Source organism: Cydia amplana, chromosome 18, assembly GCF_948474715.1.
Source record: "Cydia amplana chromosome 18, ilCydAmpl1.1, whole genome shotgun sequence".
Lineage (NCBI taxonomy): Eukaryota > Metazoa > Arthropoda > Insecta > Lepidoptera > Tortricidae > Cydia > Cydia amplana.
The window spans coordinates 15724360-15739200 of record NC_086086.1 but is presented as its reverse complement, the minus strand read 5'-3'; the positions used below and the strand labels follow the sequence as shown (position 1 = coordinate 15739200).

The 14841-nt window shown below is 39.0% G+C and overlaps 1 protein-coding gene across 1 annotated transcript in view; it reads right to left on the bottom strand.

Annotated features, from left to right (window-relative positions):
* LOC134656357 (ATP-dependent Clp protease ATP-binding subunit clpX-like, mitochondrial) overlaps positions 1-14841 on the bottom strand; it is a 44945-nt gene that overhangs the window by 7073 nt on the left and 23031 nt on the right. The window contains exons 4-9 of the mRNA XM_063511876.1: positions 13586-13764; positions 12139-12255; positions 8855-8999; positions 3690-3781; positions 2553-2706; positions 503-584 (exon numbers count right to left, since the gene is read on the bottom strand). Coding sequence (XP_063367946.1) covers positions 503-584; positions 2553-2706; positions 3690-3781; positions 8855-8999; positions 12139-12255; positions 13586-13764 — 769 coding nt within the window. The remainder of the gene's footprint in view (positions 1-502; positions 585-2552; positions 2707-3689; positions 3782-8854; positions 9000-12138; positions 12256-13585; positions 13765-14841) is intronic.

The following is a 14841-nucleotide window of genomic DNA, read 5'->3' as shown; positions in this document are numbered from 1 at the left end:
ACTATAAAACTTTAAGAAGACATGCTAATAATAAATAGACCCCAATTGGCTACTTTCCTACTACTCAAATCAGCTTCTTTTTTAGACCAGTCAAAACGATTTGCTATATGAAATTTATATGAAAACATGTGTAGTGAGAGTGACACTAGTGACGTCACGGTCACACCTACTTTTTATATTTCAATCCGATTTATTAAATAGAAACTGTGTTTAAAAATAACTGCTGTCTATGTTTTTGTAGGTAATGATTATCTGGTGTTTTATTTCGTGCACAGTGTGAAATAATTTATTTTAAGTAGAGGAAAGTACCCAATTGAGATTCCTCAAATAATTAAAAATTAAAGCCGCCGACAATTCACATTATAGCTGAGAAAGACATCGAATTTTCCTTTCGCGCATGTATACTGTATACTGTACTGTACTGTATACTGTGTATGGATCGTCTTTTGGTCTGAAATAATATTTTTTTTTTTTTTTTTTTTTTATAGTTAAGAAAATGTACCTGCAGCGCGGCGCGACGACCGGACTTGGCATCCCAGGCGCCGAAACCGAGATATTTCTCGTTGTTACGCCGCTGTACCAGCCTGCGAAATAATGAAAATCAATTTTAGACACACGTTTCATCACAAGCCCACAACATCAAGACACAGTTTGTATAAAGTATTCCGTAAATTGTACCCTCGTTTTTATCAATCTATTAAAGTTAATAATGCATTGTAAAATTATTGAGTACGCTAATATATAGTGCGTCAAGCAAATCTTGTCAGTAGCAATGTACTGCAAATTAAAGTAGGGTAACACCATGTAACACTCAAAGAGCAGAATTGCGCTAAGAAAAGCAGCAATGTACATCGAACCAAAACGTGTTTATTTTTCCGCCCTTCATACGTCAGTTCGAGTGAATTATCATAACCTCAAATTTTAGTAATGTTTACCGTCAACGAGCATGATTGTACATTGTAGGCACCTTAGCTTTGCTTGAGGTCATGCATAATCTTGGTATTTAATGGTGACAGCAGAAATTTCTCTTGAAATAGAAACGATTCAGAATGTAAACAATAAGATGATGGCTGTCATTCACGATCCACATTCCACAGATAACACACAGATGACACGCGATTTTGGAATTATTCGAACACAGTGTTGCTAACCCGCGATTTTTCAAATTTGCCGCCTTTTACTACTGACAAGATTTGGTTGATCCAGTATAGATTCGTATACGTTCAATTAAGATACTATACCTTAATATTATAAAAATAAAAAATCTAACGTTAAATCAAGTATTAGCACTAAATCCAGAAATAAATTTCACGCGATATTCTTACTTTCTAATAAAACTGAATAACACAAATATACTGCTTAATATAATAAATGATTATATACGAAGGTTAAATTGAAGTTTAATCAAGTTTCTATCTCAAAATGCGTCCTATAAAGTCCCGTCATTATCATAAAAAGATAAACTACAGGTGGAAATATAGTACAAAAGTAGTTTAATTTTTTTTATAGATTTATAGACTTTTAAGCAAGCAAAATCAGTGTGGCTACCACCATTTTGGCACTGACATAAACGCCATCGAGAACGTAATTTAATTTCTATGCATCTCGCTCGCACTCGCATATTAGTGCGAGCGAGATGTATAGAAAGTAAATTAATTTCTCGATAGCGTATATGTCAGTTTTGTCGCTGTCAGTGACTCGTTGTACGGGCTCAGGACAGAAGACAGTTGCTAGTTTACAATAATTATATTAACCTGTCGAGTCCGTTGTATGCGCCGCTCGCCACGAACAGTATGTTGGTGGTGTCCACTTGCACCGCGTCTCCCCTGAGCTTGCGGGAGTTCCGTTATAAATGTTATAATGTTAACCTGTCGAGTCCGTTGTATGCGCCGCTCGCCACGAACAGTATGTTGGTGGTGTCCACTTGCACCGCGTCTCCCCTGAGCTTGCGGGAGTTCCGTTATAAATGTTATAATGTTAACCTGTCGAGTCCGTTGTATGCGCCGCTCGCCACGAACAGTATGTTGGTGGTGTCCACTTGCACCGCGTCTCCCCTGAGCTTGCGGGAGTTCCGTTATAAATGTTATAATGTTAACCTGTCGAGTCCGTTGTATGCGCCGCTCGCCACGAACAGTATGTTGGTGGTGTCCACTTGCACCGCGTCTCCCCTGAGCTTGCGGGAGTTCCGTTATAAATGTTATAATGTTAACCTGTCGAGTCCGTTGTATGCGCCGCTCGCCACGAACAGTATGTTGGTGGTGTCCACTTGCACCGCGTCTCCCCTGAGCTTGCGGGAGTTCCGTTATAAATGTTATAATGTTAACCTGTCGAGTCCGTTGTATGCGCCGCTCGCCACGAACAGTATGTTGGTGGTGTCCACTTGCACCGCGTCTCCCCTGAGCTTGCGGGAGTTCCGTTATAAATGTTATAATGTTAACCTGTCGAGTCCGTTGTATGCGCCGCTCGCCACGAACAGTATGTTGGTGGTGTCCACTTGCACCGCGTCTCCCCTGAGCTTGCGGGAGTTCCGTTATAAATGTTATAATGTTAACCTGTCGAGTCCGTTGTATGCGCCGCTCGCCACGAACAGTATGTTGGTGGTGTCCACTTGCACCGCGTCTCCCCTGAGCTTGCGCGAGTTCCGTTCGGGGACGGACACTACAGCACCTTCCAGCATTTTCAGCATGCCCTGTTGGACTCCTTCGCCTAGAACACACATAATCATAATATTAATTTTTGTTTTTAGGCGAACAACGCGTTTTTTGAGAACCTACGCGCATTTTTTGAGAAATACACATAGAGTCTGTGCCGAAAAGAGGAGTCGTGGAATATATGGGGCCCAATACATTCCACGACTGTTTTCTTTCCGAACAAGTCACTCTACATGGTCGGTATTATTCGGAATAACAATGCCGACAATGTGTTACTATGTAATAGGGATGATGACACATGTTGAATTTTATAACAAAATCTAGTAAAATAGATAGCAAACGAGCAATTTATGACAATAATGTGGACCTGAAAGTTTCAAAATTTAAGTTTTTTTTAACTTCCAAAAACGATAAAAGTAAGGGTACCATTCGATTCCTTACATTTCATCCAAAAAAATATTGTATAGCAACTATATACATAAACGCAATATTTCACCGACAAAAACGCAATTTTCTTGTTTTGTCCATACTACAAGATGGGCGATGACGTCACGGCCTCTGGCCGTTTTGTATAGGGCGTTTCGCGAGTGAAGTGCGACTGTCGGACTTTGACTACAATTTCTGACTTTTGTGTTACTTTAATGCAATGGGTCCCATATAGACATTTGATCCTAAAAACAAACCCGATCGATTGATACCATAAAAAAAAATTAGTCATGTAGCCTATTGGCTTGCTCAAACCTATATCAAATTCCGTAGACATTTTAATATTGTTTTCGGCCTCTGTACCAAATTATGTAAGTTTCCAGTTGTAAATATCGGTTTGGAGTAACCATGGCAACGTGGTTCCAAAACAAAACTGAAATTGCCAAACACCCAGGCACAATACAAAAGAATTTTTGACAAACAAAAGAATTTATATTCTCTTAATCTGTCGCTGCAGGATAAGATAATTAAAATCAGGGTATGAAATACTATTACTTATTCTGTATTCGGGTTAAGATAGGATAGGGAATCAGCCGGGATATAGATATTTACCCCCGACGTCTCTGAGCTGGTGTATCCCAGGCACGGCGCCGATCTTGTCCACTTCGTCCAGAAACACGATGCCGGTTTGCGCTCGCTCCACGCTAAAACAACGCGACAACCATTACTTAGGTTACTATCAGGGATGTAACGGATGTGGTTTTATCGGAACCGAAAGCGGAACCAGATGTTTTAAATTTAGTTTATCGGAACCAGAAACGGAATCGGAACCGGAACCAGAACCGGAGCCTGAGTCAGTACTATCAGTAGGTATACATTACACAATTCAATTTATCAATTCAATTTTAATTTTAATTATGTGCAGGCATCGGAGTTTTTGTCGCATGGTAAGACTAATAGCAAGCTATGGAGTCGACATTTGCCATAAATGTAAACTCTTATTCATACTCATACTCATTTATTTAATTTATCTTAAAATGCCTTTAGAGCGGTCGGTCGTGTATATTATCTTAGTCGAATTATATAAAAAAATATTTTTCTATTACATTATGAATTCATAACTTCAACTATTTTAACATACAACTAAAGTCTATTTTTTTATTCGGTAGACTGAAATGACAGTTAATAGTATGAACATGAAATGTCATTTCGTACTATTAACTGTCATTTCAGTCTACCGAATAAAAAAATAGACTTTATACAAATTACATCGCTGCGAAAGACCTATGTCATGTAGGTACTGACCGCTGATAAAATTGATTAGTATTTGTCATGTGTCAATCACTGGTGATTGCAAACGTAGTAGTTATTTATATCTGTATGTGGTAAATACGTTGAGGAATATTCCATAATTAATTATTATGCCTAACCCAGAAATAGCTGCAATTTTGGCATGGATAGAGCCATACAACGATTTACAATATGACTATGAAAAATCTGCTATAGTGTGCTTGAGTTGTGAAATACAACTCGGCCAATTGAAACATACATTTATTGCAACAAATGAGGTTTAATAAATTAAACTTATATACGTAGTAACTATTTAGTAATCTGTTCTCATATTAAATAAAATTAATCATGAGTATGAGTATGAATAAGAGTTTACATTTATGGCAAATGTCGACTCCATAGCTTGCTATTAGTCTTACCATGCGACAAAAACTCCGATGCCTGGTTATTTATTATCCATATTTTTGACATGTTATGTTTAAATTGGTCTGATACTGTGTATCCACTACTGCATGGACTCTTTCTTATTTGCAATAAAGATATTGAGTATTGAGTACAACACAACACATACGAATAGGTACTTTAAATTCAAAAACACGGATATACCAGAACATCTAATTACTGCAGCACGTGGCAAGCGGGGCTATGAGCGAATGACTGGTATAAACCTGTTTGTTTTTGATGTACTGATGTACACCGCTCATGTCCCGCTGCCGCGCTAAGCATTGACATCCGATATAACTTCCGTTTCAAAAGTAACGGAACCGGAACAGAAACGGATGTGTAATACCAAACGGAAGTTCCGACTTAACGGAAACGGAGCTCCGTAACATCCCTGGTTACTATTACCCTTAGGCTAGACAACTTAGGTTGTCTGGAATAGACATAAGACACTCGAAATCTTTCCCGAATACACTTTATTACCATTAATGTCATCGTAAACCTTGTCGGAATGCACAAAGGTTGATATTGGGTTGTAGACGCGCGCTTCAGTTAACGTTTTTGGCGGTAAAGAGATATGAAAGGGGGAAACGTAAAAATAATTAAAAAATTAAAAATAAACAAAAATAAAATAACTTAATATAATATCTTTAAAAAAAAGGGAACCGCCTTCAAAAAACCAACCCACTGAAAAGTACAAAATAATTTGTATATGGCACCCCTTTACGTGTCCAGTCCCTATCCCGTCGTAAAGCAAAATTTTGCCAAAAAGTAATGAATACCTAATAATAAGAAAATTAATAATCATCCCGGTAATTACTTAGTTTTTGAAGTTTTAGAGAAATCCTTTTTTTTTTGAAGGCGGTTAAAAATGGGAATTTCCACACTAACTTTACCTTAATTAACGAGCTCTAATTATGTCGAGGAAGTGGATGGCAGTGTCACATATGAGATCCAGTTAAATGCCAAAGTCAAAGTATGATTTCAATTTTAATTTCAAAGTCAAAATCATGTCAATCTGTAAAAGCTCGCTCTTGAAGTAGCCAACCAACGAGGCTGCGGTATCTAGCCTAGTAAGGATTTATTTGAAGAAACATTGTTCACATGGCGACCCTGCCATTCCCAACAATCTTCAATAGTCATAGTCATTTATTTATAATATTTTAAATATTACATGTCAATTTATTTAGGTATTAGGTTCCGTTGTCATATAATACTCAAATGAATTAAATAATCAGCTTAATTAAGATATCAGTATAGGTACAATTACAATGTCAGTTATTCAATTAAATTAGATACATTACATTATTAATATTATCATTCTCTTTATTTATTTATCTTCTTAGTTTAGGTTTTTTTACAATATGAATATAAAAGTAAAATAAAAAACATTTACAAAACAATAAAAAAAACATATAAACATATTATAAAAAAACCTAACCTAGGGTGCCGCCAGCAGCGGGGCAAGGCCCAAGCTACCGGTGGTCAGGGCTGCAGAGACAGGAACCGGCGGACTATCCGCGCCGTGTCCAAGATCACCGCCTTCTGCATCTGGCCCTTGATCCAACCACCTAGCGAGAGTCTCTCAAGATGTTGGTCGAGACTCTTCGCTATTAGACCGTTCGCTGAAACAACTATCGGGACAATGATCGTCGAATCAACATCCCACATGGCGGTTATCTCGTGAGCCAAGTCTAGGTACTTACTGGACTTGTCCTTCTCGGCTTTCACGAGATTCTCATCATGGGGGATGGTGATGTCAACGAGCACGGCCCGGCGTTGCGCTCGATCTATTATCACAATGTCAGGCTTATTGGCTACAATAGTCCTGTCAGTGATGATAGATCGATCCCAATAGAGCGTGGCACGACCATTCTCGAGAACTGGCGCAGGTGAATACTTGTAGTAAGGTACTTCGCGGTCCACAAGGCCGTATAGGAGAGCAAGCTGCTGGTGAATAATCCTGGCTACGAGATTATGTCTGTGCAAGTACTCGCCGTTAGCAAGATGAGAACAACCGGAAATGATATGTCTGAGTGACTCTCCGGGACGGCGGCATGCCCGACAAATGTCGACCGTACCGTCCTTCAGGATATATTTCCGATAGTTGTTCGTCATCATTACTTCGTCCGCAATTGCACAGGCAAAACCCTCGGTTTCTCCGAAGAGGTCCCCGAATCGTAACCAGTTCACCGACGCGAGCAGGTCCACATCGGGTCCCGTGAGGGCCTTGTAGAACCGCCCGTGTAGCACCTTACTCTCCCATGCCGCCTTGCGATCCGCAGTACTTAGTACCACAGGTTTGCGCCAGTTCTCGTTTGCCAAGGAGAGCGGCGTGAGGTTCCTGTCTACTGCCACCACATCACAATGCATCCCACACTCATTGTTAAGGAAATAATTCCTGAGATTGTACACCTCGCGGTTGTGGAGATCCTTGGCGTTTAGGAAGCCTCGGCCTCCACATTTCCGTGGAATGTACAATCTCATAACTGACGAGCGTGGGTGTAGCATGCGATGTGCGGTGAGCAGTGATCGGACTCTCCGATCCAGGGCATCCAACTCGGTCTGAGTCCACCTTAGTATGCCAAAGGAGTATGTGAGTAGGGGCATTACCCAGGCGTTGAAAGCGCGCACTTTGTTGCCTCCTGACAAAAGACTGTTAAGGACTTTTGTGAGCCGACTGAAAAAGCGCTCCTTCACCGACCGTCTAATACCCTCGTCCTCAATACCCAACGACTGTGACATACCAAGGTATTTATAGGTTTCTGATTCAGAGATAGATCTGAAAGACATTGTCTCAGAAGGTTGTAAATTTGTTGAATTTACAACCCTCCCCCGCTGTACATGCATAACCGCACATTTATCGACACCAAACTCCATGTTGATGGCACTACTGAAGACTTCAGTGGTTTTCAGTAGCTCCTTCAGGTCTTGGTTATTTGGTGCAAATAATTTGAGGTCATCCATGTACAGAAGGTGAGAAATGACTTCACCCTCTCTCCGAAGCCGGCAACCTAGTCCCAAATCCTTCAGCAGGGTGCTGAGGGGATTCAGAGCTAGGCAGAACCATAGGGGACTCAGACTATCACCCTGAAATATTCCTCGCTCAATCCTTATGAAATCCTGCGGGCCAGGGCGGTCATCTCCGCCTCCTGGTTGACGAAGGACTGTGGTCCACTGCCTCATACACGCGCTTAGAAAGGCTCTCAAAGCTGCATCAACTTTATACAGCTCTAAGACCCTCCCCAGCCATGAATGAGGCACCGAATCATAGGCCTTCTTATAGTCAATCCAAGCGGCTGAGAGGGCCTCCTTGTTCCGCCGGATTTGTTGGCAAATGGTCATGTCTATGAGGAGGAGCTCCTTAGTACCACGGGACCCAACCCTGCATCCATTTTGAGCGGGGGCCAAAATATTGTTAGCGACAATGTGCGCGTTGATTTTTGTCCTCAAAATGGATGTAAGGAGCTTATAGAGTGTAGGTAAGCACGTGATGGGTCTGTAATTCTTCGCTTCCGTGGTACTACCGGACTTATAGAGCAGGAAGGTAACACCAGTTGTTAAGGAAGGTGGGAGAGAACCAAGCTCGAGGGCTTGTTGAAATTGTGCTGCCAAGCACGAGTGCGAGCATCGGAACCATTTTAGCCAGAAGTTGTGCAATCCATCCGGCCCAGGACTTTTCCAGTTCTGGGACGTGCGGATGGCACAACTTACGTCATCGGGGGTGATAGTGACTACCCCCATAGGTTCGATGGACTCGCACTCACGCTCGACAACATTCATCCAACTCCCCTCGGTGTGTCCGACAGGCACCGACCAGATGCTACGCCAAAATTATTATTAATAAATTACATTTACAAATTATTCGGTAGGTCAAAAAATCTTTAACATCGTAAAAAGAGTAGTCCAATAGCCATTTTCTAAATTTAAAAAAAAATATTTGTGTACTACCCGCAGTCTTTATCTCAGCTGGGAGCTTGTTGTATACTTTAGGTCCTACATGTGACATGATTTTAGATGACTTAGTCAATAAGGATAATACTGACTTGAAGTTGGCGTCTTGCAGTAATTTGGCGATGACGCTCTCGATATCTTCACCGACGTATCCGGCCTGCGTGAGAGTGGTGCAATCGCATATCGCGAACGGCACGTCGAGGCACTGCGCTATCGTTTGGGCGAGGAGAGTTTTGCCTGAAGATAAGGAAAAAATATATTGAATTTAGTTAGAATAGAATAGAATAAATGTTTATTTTCAACGTTCATGTTTGTATGTATATATTTATTGTATAACTGTGTACATACAAAGGTGGTAATTTACAAAGTAATGAGTATCAACAGTTGCCATATTAAAACTAAGCTTATACTAACATCGTTATCTGTAGGCACAGACAAGACATCCTCTAGACTGAGCATAGTAACGCTTCCCCTCTTTGACACTTATACGGTAGTTTTACTCCATCTTCGAGTCAATCCCGTGCCGTGATGGGTCCGTGTCTTTGAACGGACCAATCACGGCACGGGATTCGCTCACCTCGTACCCCCGTATTTTTGGCAGCATCGGTTTCATGAAATAATTGCTCTAAACTCAGTCTAGTGGATTCCTAGTTTATGTCTGTAGGTGTCTGTTAACATGCAAAAAATTCTTTGACGTCATAAAAAACTTTATTTATTAGCCAGTTCTTAACCTCCGTTTGAACATAATTCCGTCTAGCGCTTTCATGTCTAGAGGAAGATGGTTGAAGATACGGATAACCATATTAGCCATAAACAAAAGTGCACTTTTAGTACATAGAGTTGTTAACTCTTGGAAGGTAAAGATAGTATTTGTACTGGTCTCGTATATTGCTTTTTAATGATGACTTATTTACAAAATATGCAGCTTGACTTTTTATAAATAAACATAGCTTTAGGATGTAAATACATGTCAAGTTGTATTGGACAAAAGCTTATCAGAGCCCTAACATCGCATAGTCTACAATAAGTAATTTAAATAGCGAATATAACGCTAAACTCTGCGTAGGGGCGCCACTACCACAAACGAGAGAGTCTAAGTTTTGTTATCTAACCTCTCTATCACTCTTGCATATTCGAGCGATAAAGAGGCAACTTGCAGTTAGGTTGCAGTCCGTCTGTACCGGCTCTTAGTTGAATCGACCTTACGCATTGACAAAAACAAGTGATCAAAAATATTTGCAGTCACATAAGTAATTCAAACAAGATTAGGTAAGTGCAAATGCATCACCAAACAAACACAACATTTGCATTAATTATGACGTCATGTACATTGTACATAAACATATTTTCATAATAGCTGTAAAACATTAGTTTAGAGTCTGTATGGGGCCCAATACATTCCACGACTCTTCTCTTTCCACACAGACTCTAATAAGATTAGATTTATAACTTTAGCTTGTAAGTACCTTATGTAAATGTATTAAGTATATACAGTGTGTAAGTCAAATACGGGCAATAAATTAAACCAGATATAGAATTTACCCGTCTTATCATTAATTAAGATGTTTTTTTAAGTTACACTTAATTATGACCCCGTGATTAATTTTTTCCACATGTACCGAGCAGCAATGTACTGTAAACATTAAGAAACAAGATGATAATGACATTACGAGATACGAGCTTTTCATAGTAACTGCCAACAAGCGTTGACAGTTACTTTAAAAAGCTCGTATCCCGTAACGTGTGTGGTGTATTACATTGCGGGCCGAATTATTTTGTATGGTTATAATTTTCAATGCATTTCTAAGTAAAATCTATCTCAATATACTTTTTAGGTCCTATGCTAACCACCGTTTAAATATTCGCCCGTACTGGATTTACACACTGTATATACTAGATTCTCCAAATATTTCATATTACTATTTTTCTGAAACAATCTACTTATTCTGTTTATTGATGGCTAACGAAGAATTCCTCACAAGGCGTCAAGGTGTATCGTAGACCTTGCTAGTATTAGCGATCAAGGCGCATTGCTTAATGATTCGTTTTCCGTGTGAATTAATCATCACTATTATAATGTAACAATAGTAATAATAAACTATACTAGAATATTTGGCGATTGTTCACGATTTTAGTGAATCCATCGACATTATGGCCAGTTTAACCTAAAAGCACGTATGTGTGTTATAGATAACATAATATAATAGATATTAAGTCCTAATAGGATGATCCTATACCTAGAACTTTCACATCGGTAACAAAGAAAGCGCTATTATCGTTTATCCTTGTCATAGTTTCACTTTTTATTTTTGCCTACTTTTATTTGAGAAGTCCCACGTCAAAACAGTTGACGTCTTGTGGTTGTTAAAGCTTTTTACCTCAGAAATTGACCTCTAATGGGGACAAAGTGCGTACAAGATCACTACAAAGATGGTCTACCGCGAAAATCGAGATTTCATTATCTGCCTCTCTATCGATCTTGCATATTCGAGTAATGATTAATATCTTTGATGTTAATTTTCAATATCCCCAGCGCCAGTACGGCCTTAGGGGTTGGGATTCTGCCTTACGAAATCTACAGGGCAAAGTCACGAGCAAAGGCTAGCAGAAATAAATTCCCTATTACATATCTTAAGTAAGATCTCAAATAAGAAGCATCTGTAAAAGTTTTCGCCTCCACTTTTAATTCGTGTCACGTACGAATGACAATGCACTTACAAAAATAGCTATAGCAGATATAGCCGCACGCGTCTCCCATACTGATAGTGTTTAGTGTTTACCAAACTATTGCCAGTTCTGTTAACACGTGTGTTGTTTTGGCAACGGATACTTATATAATTTCTTTGGTTGACAAAGTGGATAAATATAGAATTTGTCCGTAATTTTGAAGGTCGACAAAAAAGAATGAATACGTAGAATGGATTTTTTTGGCATACTGACAACAAAACACAGCTGATTTTAAAACTGATGGTAAATAGAAATATAAACAAGTGTTATTATTTTTGTAGGCCATATGAATAGTCGAGGAATTTGATTTCTCTGCCACATCGTCACAGTGACAATGAGATCGCCATCGGCTTTCAAATTGCTTGTCATTATGACAAGTTACGAATTGGGACAGAAATCATTGGTATAAAAACGAGTTTTAGGGTTTCAAAAGCTGGTGAATCGAAGGATTGTATGCGTATATAGTTATAATTTAATGGTCAAATGACTCAACCAGTAGGCCTCAGCAGGACGTTGCTTTATCCAGTCTAAATTCATGGTGTTGTCTGTCCAAAACATAATTTCTACCAGTCTAGTTCCCGTAACTATATACGACCCTTATTATTTGATGCCCATATTTACTACAATTATAGCAGTTGAAATGACTCACCGCAGCCAGTAGGTCCCAACAGGAGTACGTTGCTCTTGTCCAGTCTCAGTTCGTGGTGTTGCCTCTCCAAAACATCAGCTCCACCGGTCTGGTTACCGTGACTTAGGTGCAGGAGATCTGAAATAAAAAATACAATTGTTATATGCGTCTAGGCTAACATGCTCGCCGTTTCATATTTATGCTCACATGTATATGTGTTGATTAGTGAAGGGTAGGGCTTACAATTACGATCCATTTATTACTAGAGAATTGTCTGGATCTAAACCCGGATCCGACAAGTGTTCCGTACAATCTAATCGGATTGAACATACAGTATGTCATAGACGACTCTCTAATAATAAAACGATTGCATAGAACGATGACCAATTTAAGAATGTCTGGCAAACGGTAACTCGCCGTGCTTTTAGTTGTACTAATCATACACTCAAGTTTACGAGCATCATGCGATTGCATGGCGTGTTTAAAATATTGAAAACCAATTGTATTAAAACCATTAAACTTTGAAATCCCCGTAGCAACTTGAAAATGCAAGGACGTGCAATAAAAAGCCACACAGCACGTTAAAAGTTACAAAACAACGATTACACCTACCGAGATGGCATACTAAACAGTTTTTTGTCGAGCGGAAAAACCGATCCACTTTCCTTGAAACGTGAGAGTGTGACCAATCGATGGCGCCCGACCTTCGAAGATTAGTTCTGCTCTCATTTACTAGGTTTCCATTTTAAATCCCTTTTATAATTATTTACTTGTTACTAAGTATATACACATACTTGAGATTTAATTGTATTATAAATGTGTCCCAGAAAATTCAAAAAGGTTGAAAACATTCGCGGTAATTCCGGGAAAATGATACAATAAATAAAGAAAATCCATTTGGAAGTGGAAATTTTCATTCCTTGAGTGATGTAACTAGATGGCGACGGCACAACTGTTCCTAGTAATTCCTACCAACATTATAAATGCGAAAGTGTTACGCTCTGACAATTATTTTACTACAGCTACGAGTATCTTTAAAAAATACATGGTATACCTACTTACCTAAAATTGTGGCTGTGTGTTAGTGCATCGAATACATAATTGCATTATTATTTTATTGCGTTGCCATTTACGCTCTATTTATGAAAACTAGCTAGAAACTAGTTTCAAGACGACTTCCTTATGATTTAATTCAAAGTTCAGTAACATTCGTAGCAAGCTGCAGGAATATAATTATAATCTGCCAGACAAATAACCTTTGCTTTTTATAGTAAAATGTTGGTACAAGAACACTTCCTTGTGGAACTCTATGCACAAGTAAAGGCAATTCGGTAGTTATGAGCTCTAAAGGTCTAAAATAGCTCACGAATGAGTACAATATCTATGACTTAAACCGCGGATATGACTGATTTCTTGTACAGCCTGTAAAAACTAAATTTACAGTAGTGCTAACGAGTCAAAAGCTTACCTCTATGCGTGTGGTGTAAGGGATGATGTGCGTCGCTAGGCGTGCCGCTGGTGACGTTGTTGTATATGCGTTTGTAGTGGTTGTAGACGGCAACGGAGAGCACTTTCTTTGCGTATTCTTGACCGACCACATGTTTGTTAAGGTATTCAAAGATCTTTTTTGGAGGTGGTGGTGGTTTTCTGAAACAAAATGGACCTTTAGTACTTTTGGACACATATACGATGTTTGTAATTTCGTGGCAGGAGCTACAGTAAATTCAGAGATCATTTGAGGACCATTTAAAAAAGAAGAATTTTATTTTAGTACTCGCATTAAAAACTACTCGCAAAATAAATGTTTGAATTTTTACAATTTTACATGAATAAGAATAAGAATAATTTATTAAGAAAACCTTATTGCTAATGTTATATATACGTGAACTTTTACATATTACGTACGAATATGTGTTCCCAGCTCATAACAGCACCACAGTTTAGGAACACATACTCATATCATTATGTAAATTGATAGAAGCGTTTAGTGCGCATGAAACGTCTTTCTATTTTTCTGATACTATTGGACATAATTAAACGGATTGAGTATTGACTTGTTTTTCAGGTAAATACGACTATTCTTAAAGAAATCGTCTATAAATGTGAGTTAATATGTATTCTTAAAGAAGTCAAGAACACGGAATGGAAGACACTTCGGATATAAAGTTCGCTCCGAAGCAAGAAGTTGTTTTGTTGTTTACCAGTAGGAATTCATTTATAAAAGTATGTCAATGTTTATCACCAATATAAAAATCAAGTATGGGTAACAAATTATACGATCGCAATTAAGCAGCGTTGCATCACAACTGCGTAATTCCGGATTATAAAGTTTTAACTTTTACGATCACTTTCACGTCCCGCTACGTGGTTGTTGTAAAACTGAGTTTTTTGCACGTTGACTTATTTAGAAACTCACCCTCTGAAGTGGCTTAGGACGATTTGTGGTATTTTCGATTACATTTTAAATTGCGGGAACTTTACATGAACCTTGTACAAGTACCCTGTTACGTGATTATTATTATTGGGGTGGTATCGGGCCTTTGAGTGTCACGTCGACCAAGTATTGATCTATTGTGACGTCCCTTTAAAGTTCATTAGTAATGCCCGTTGCATCCAGAAAGTTACAGATGCTTTGGGCCTTAACGTTCTGTACCTCATAGGGTTGCAATACATGCCGCCCTAAGTAGGTACTTCTTTTTGACATTAGTGGTCCACAGGAACAGA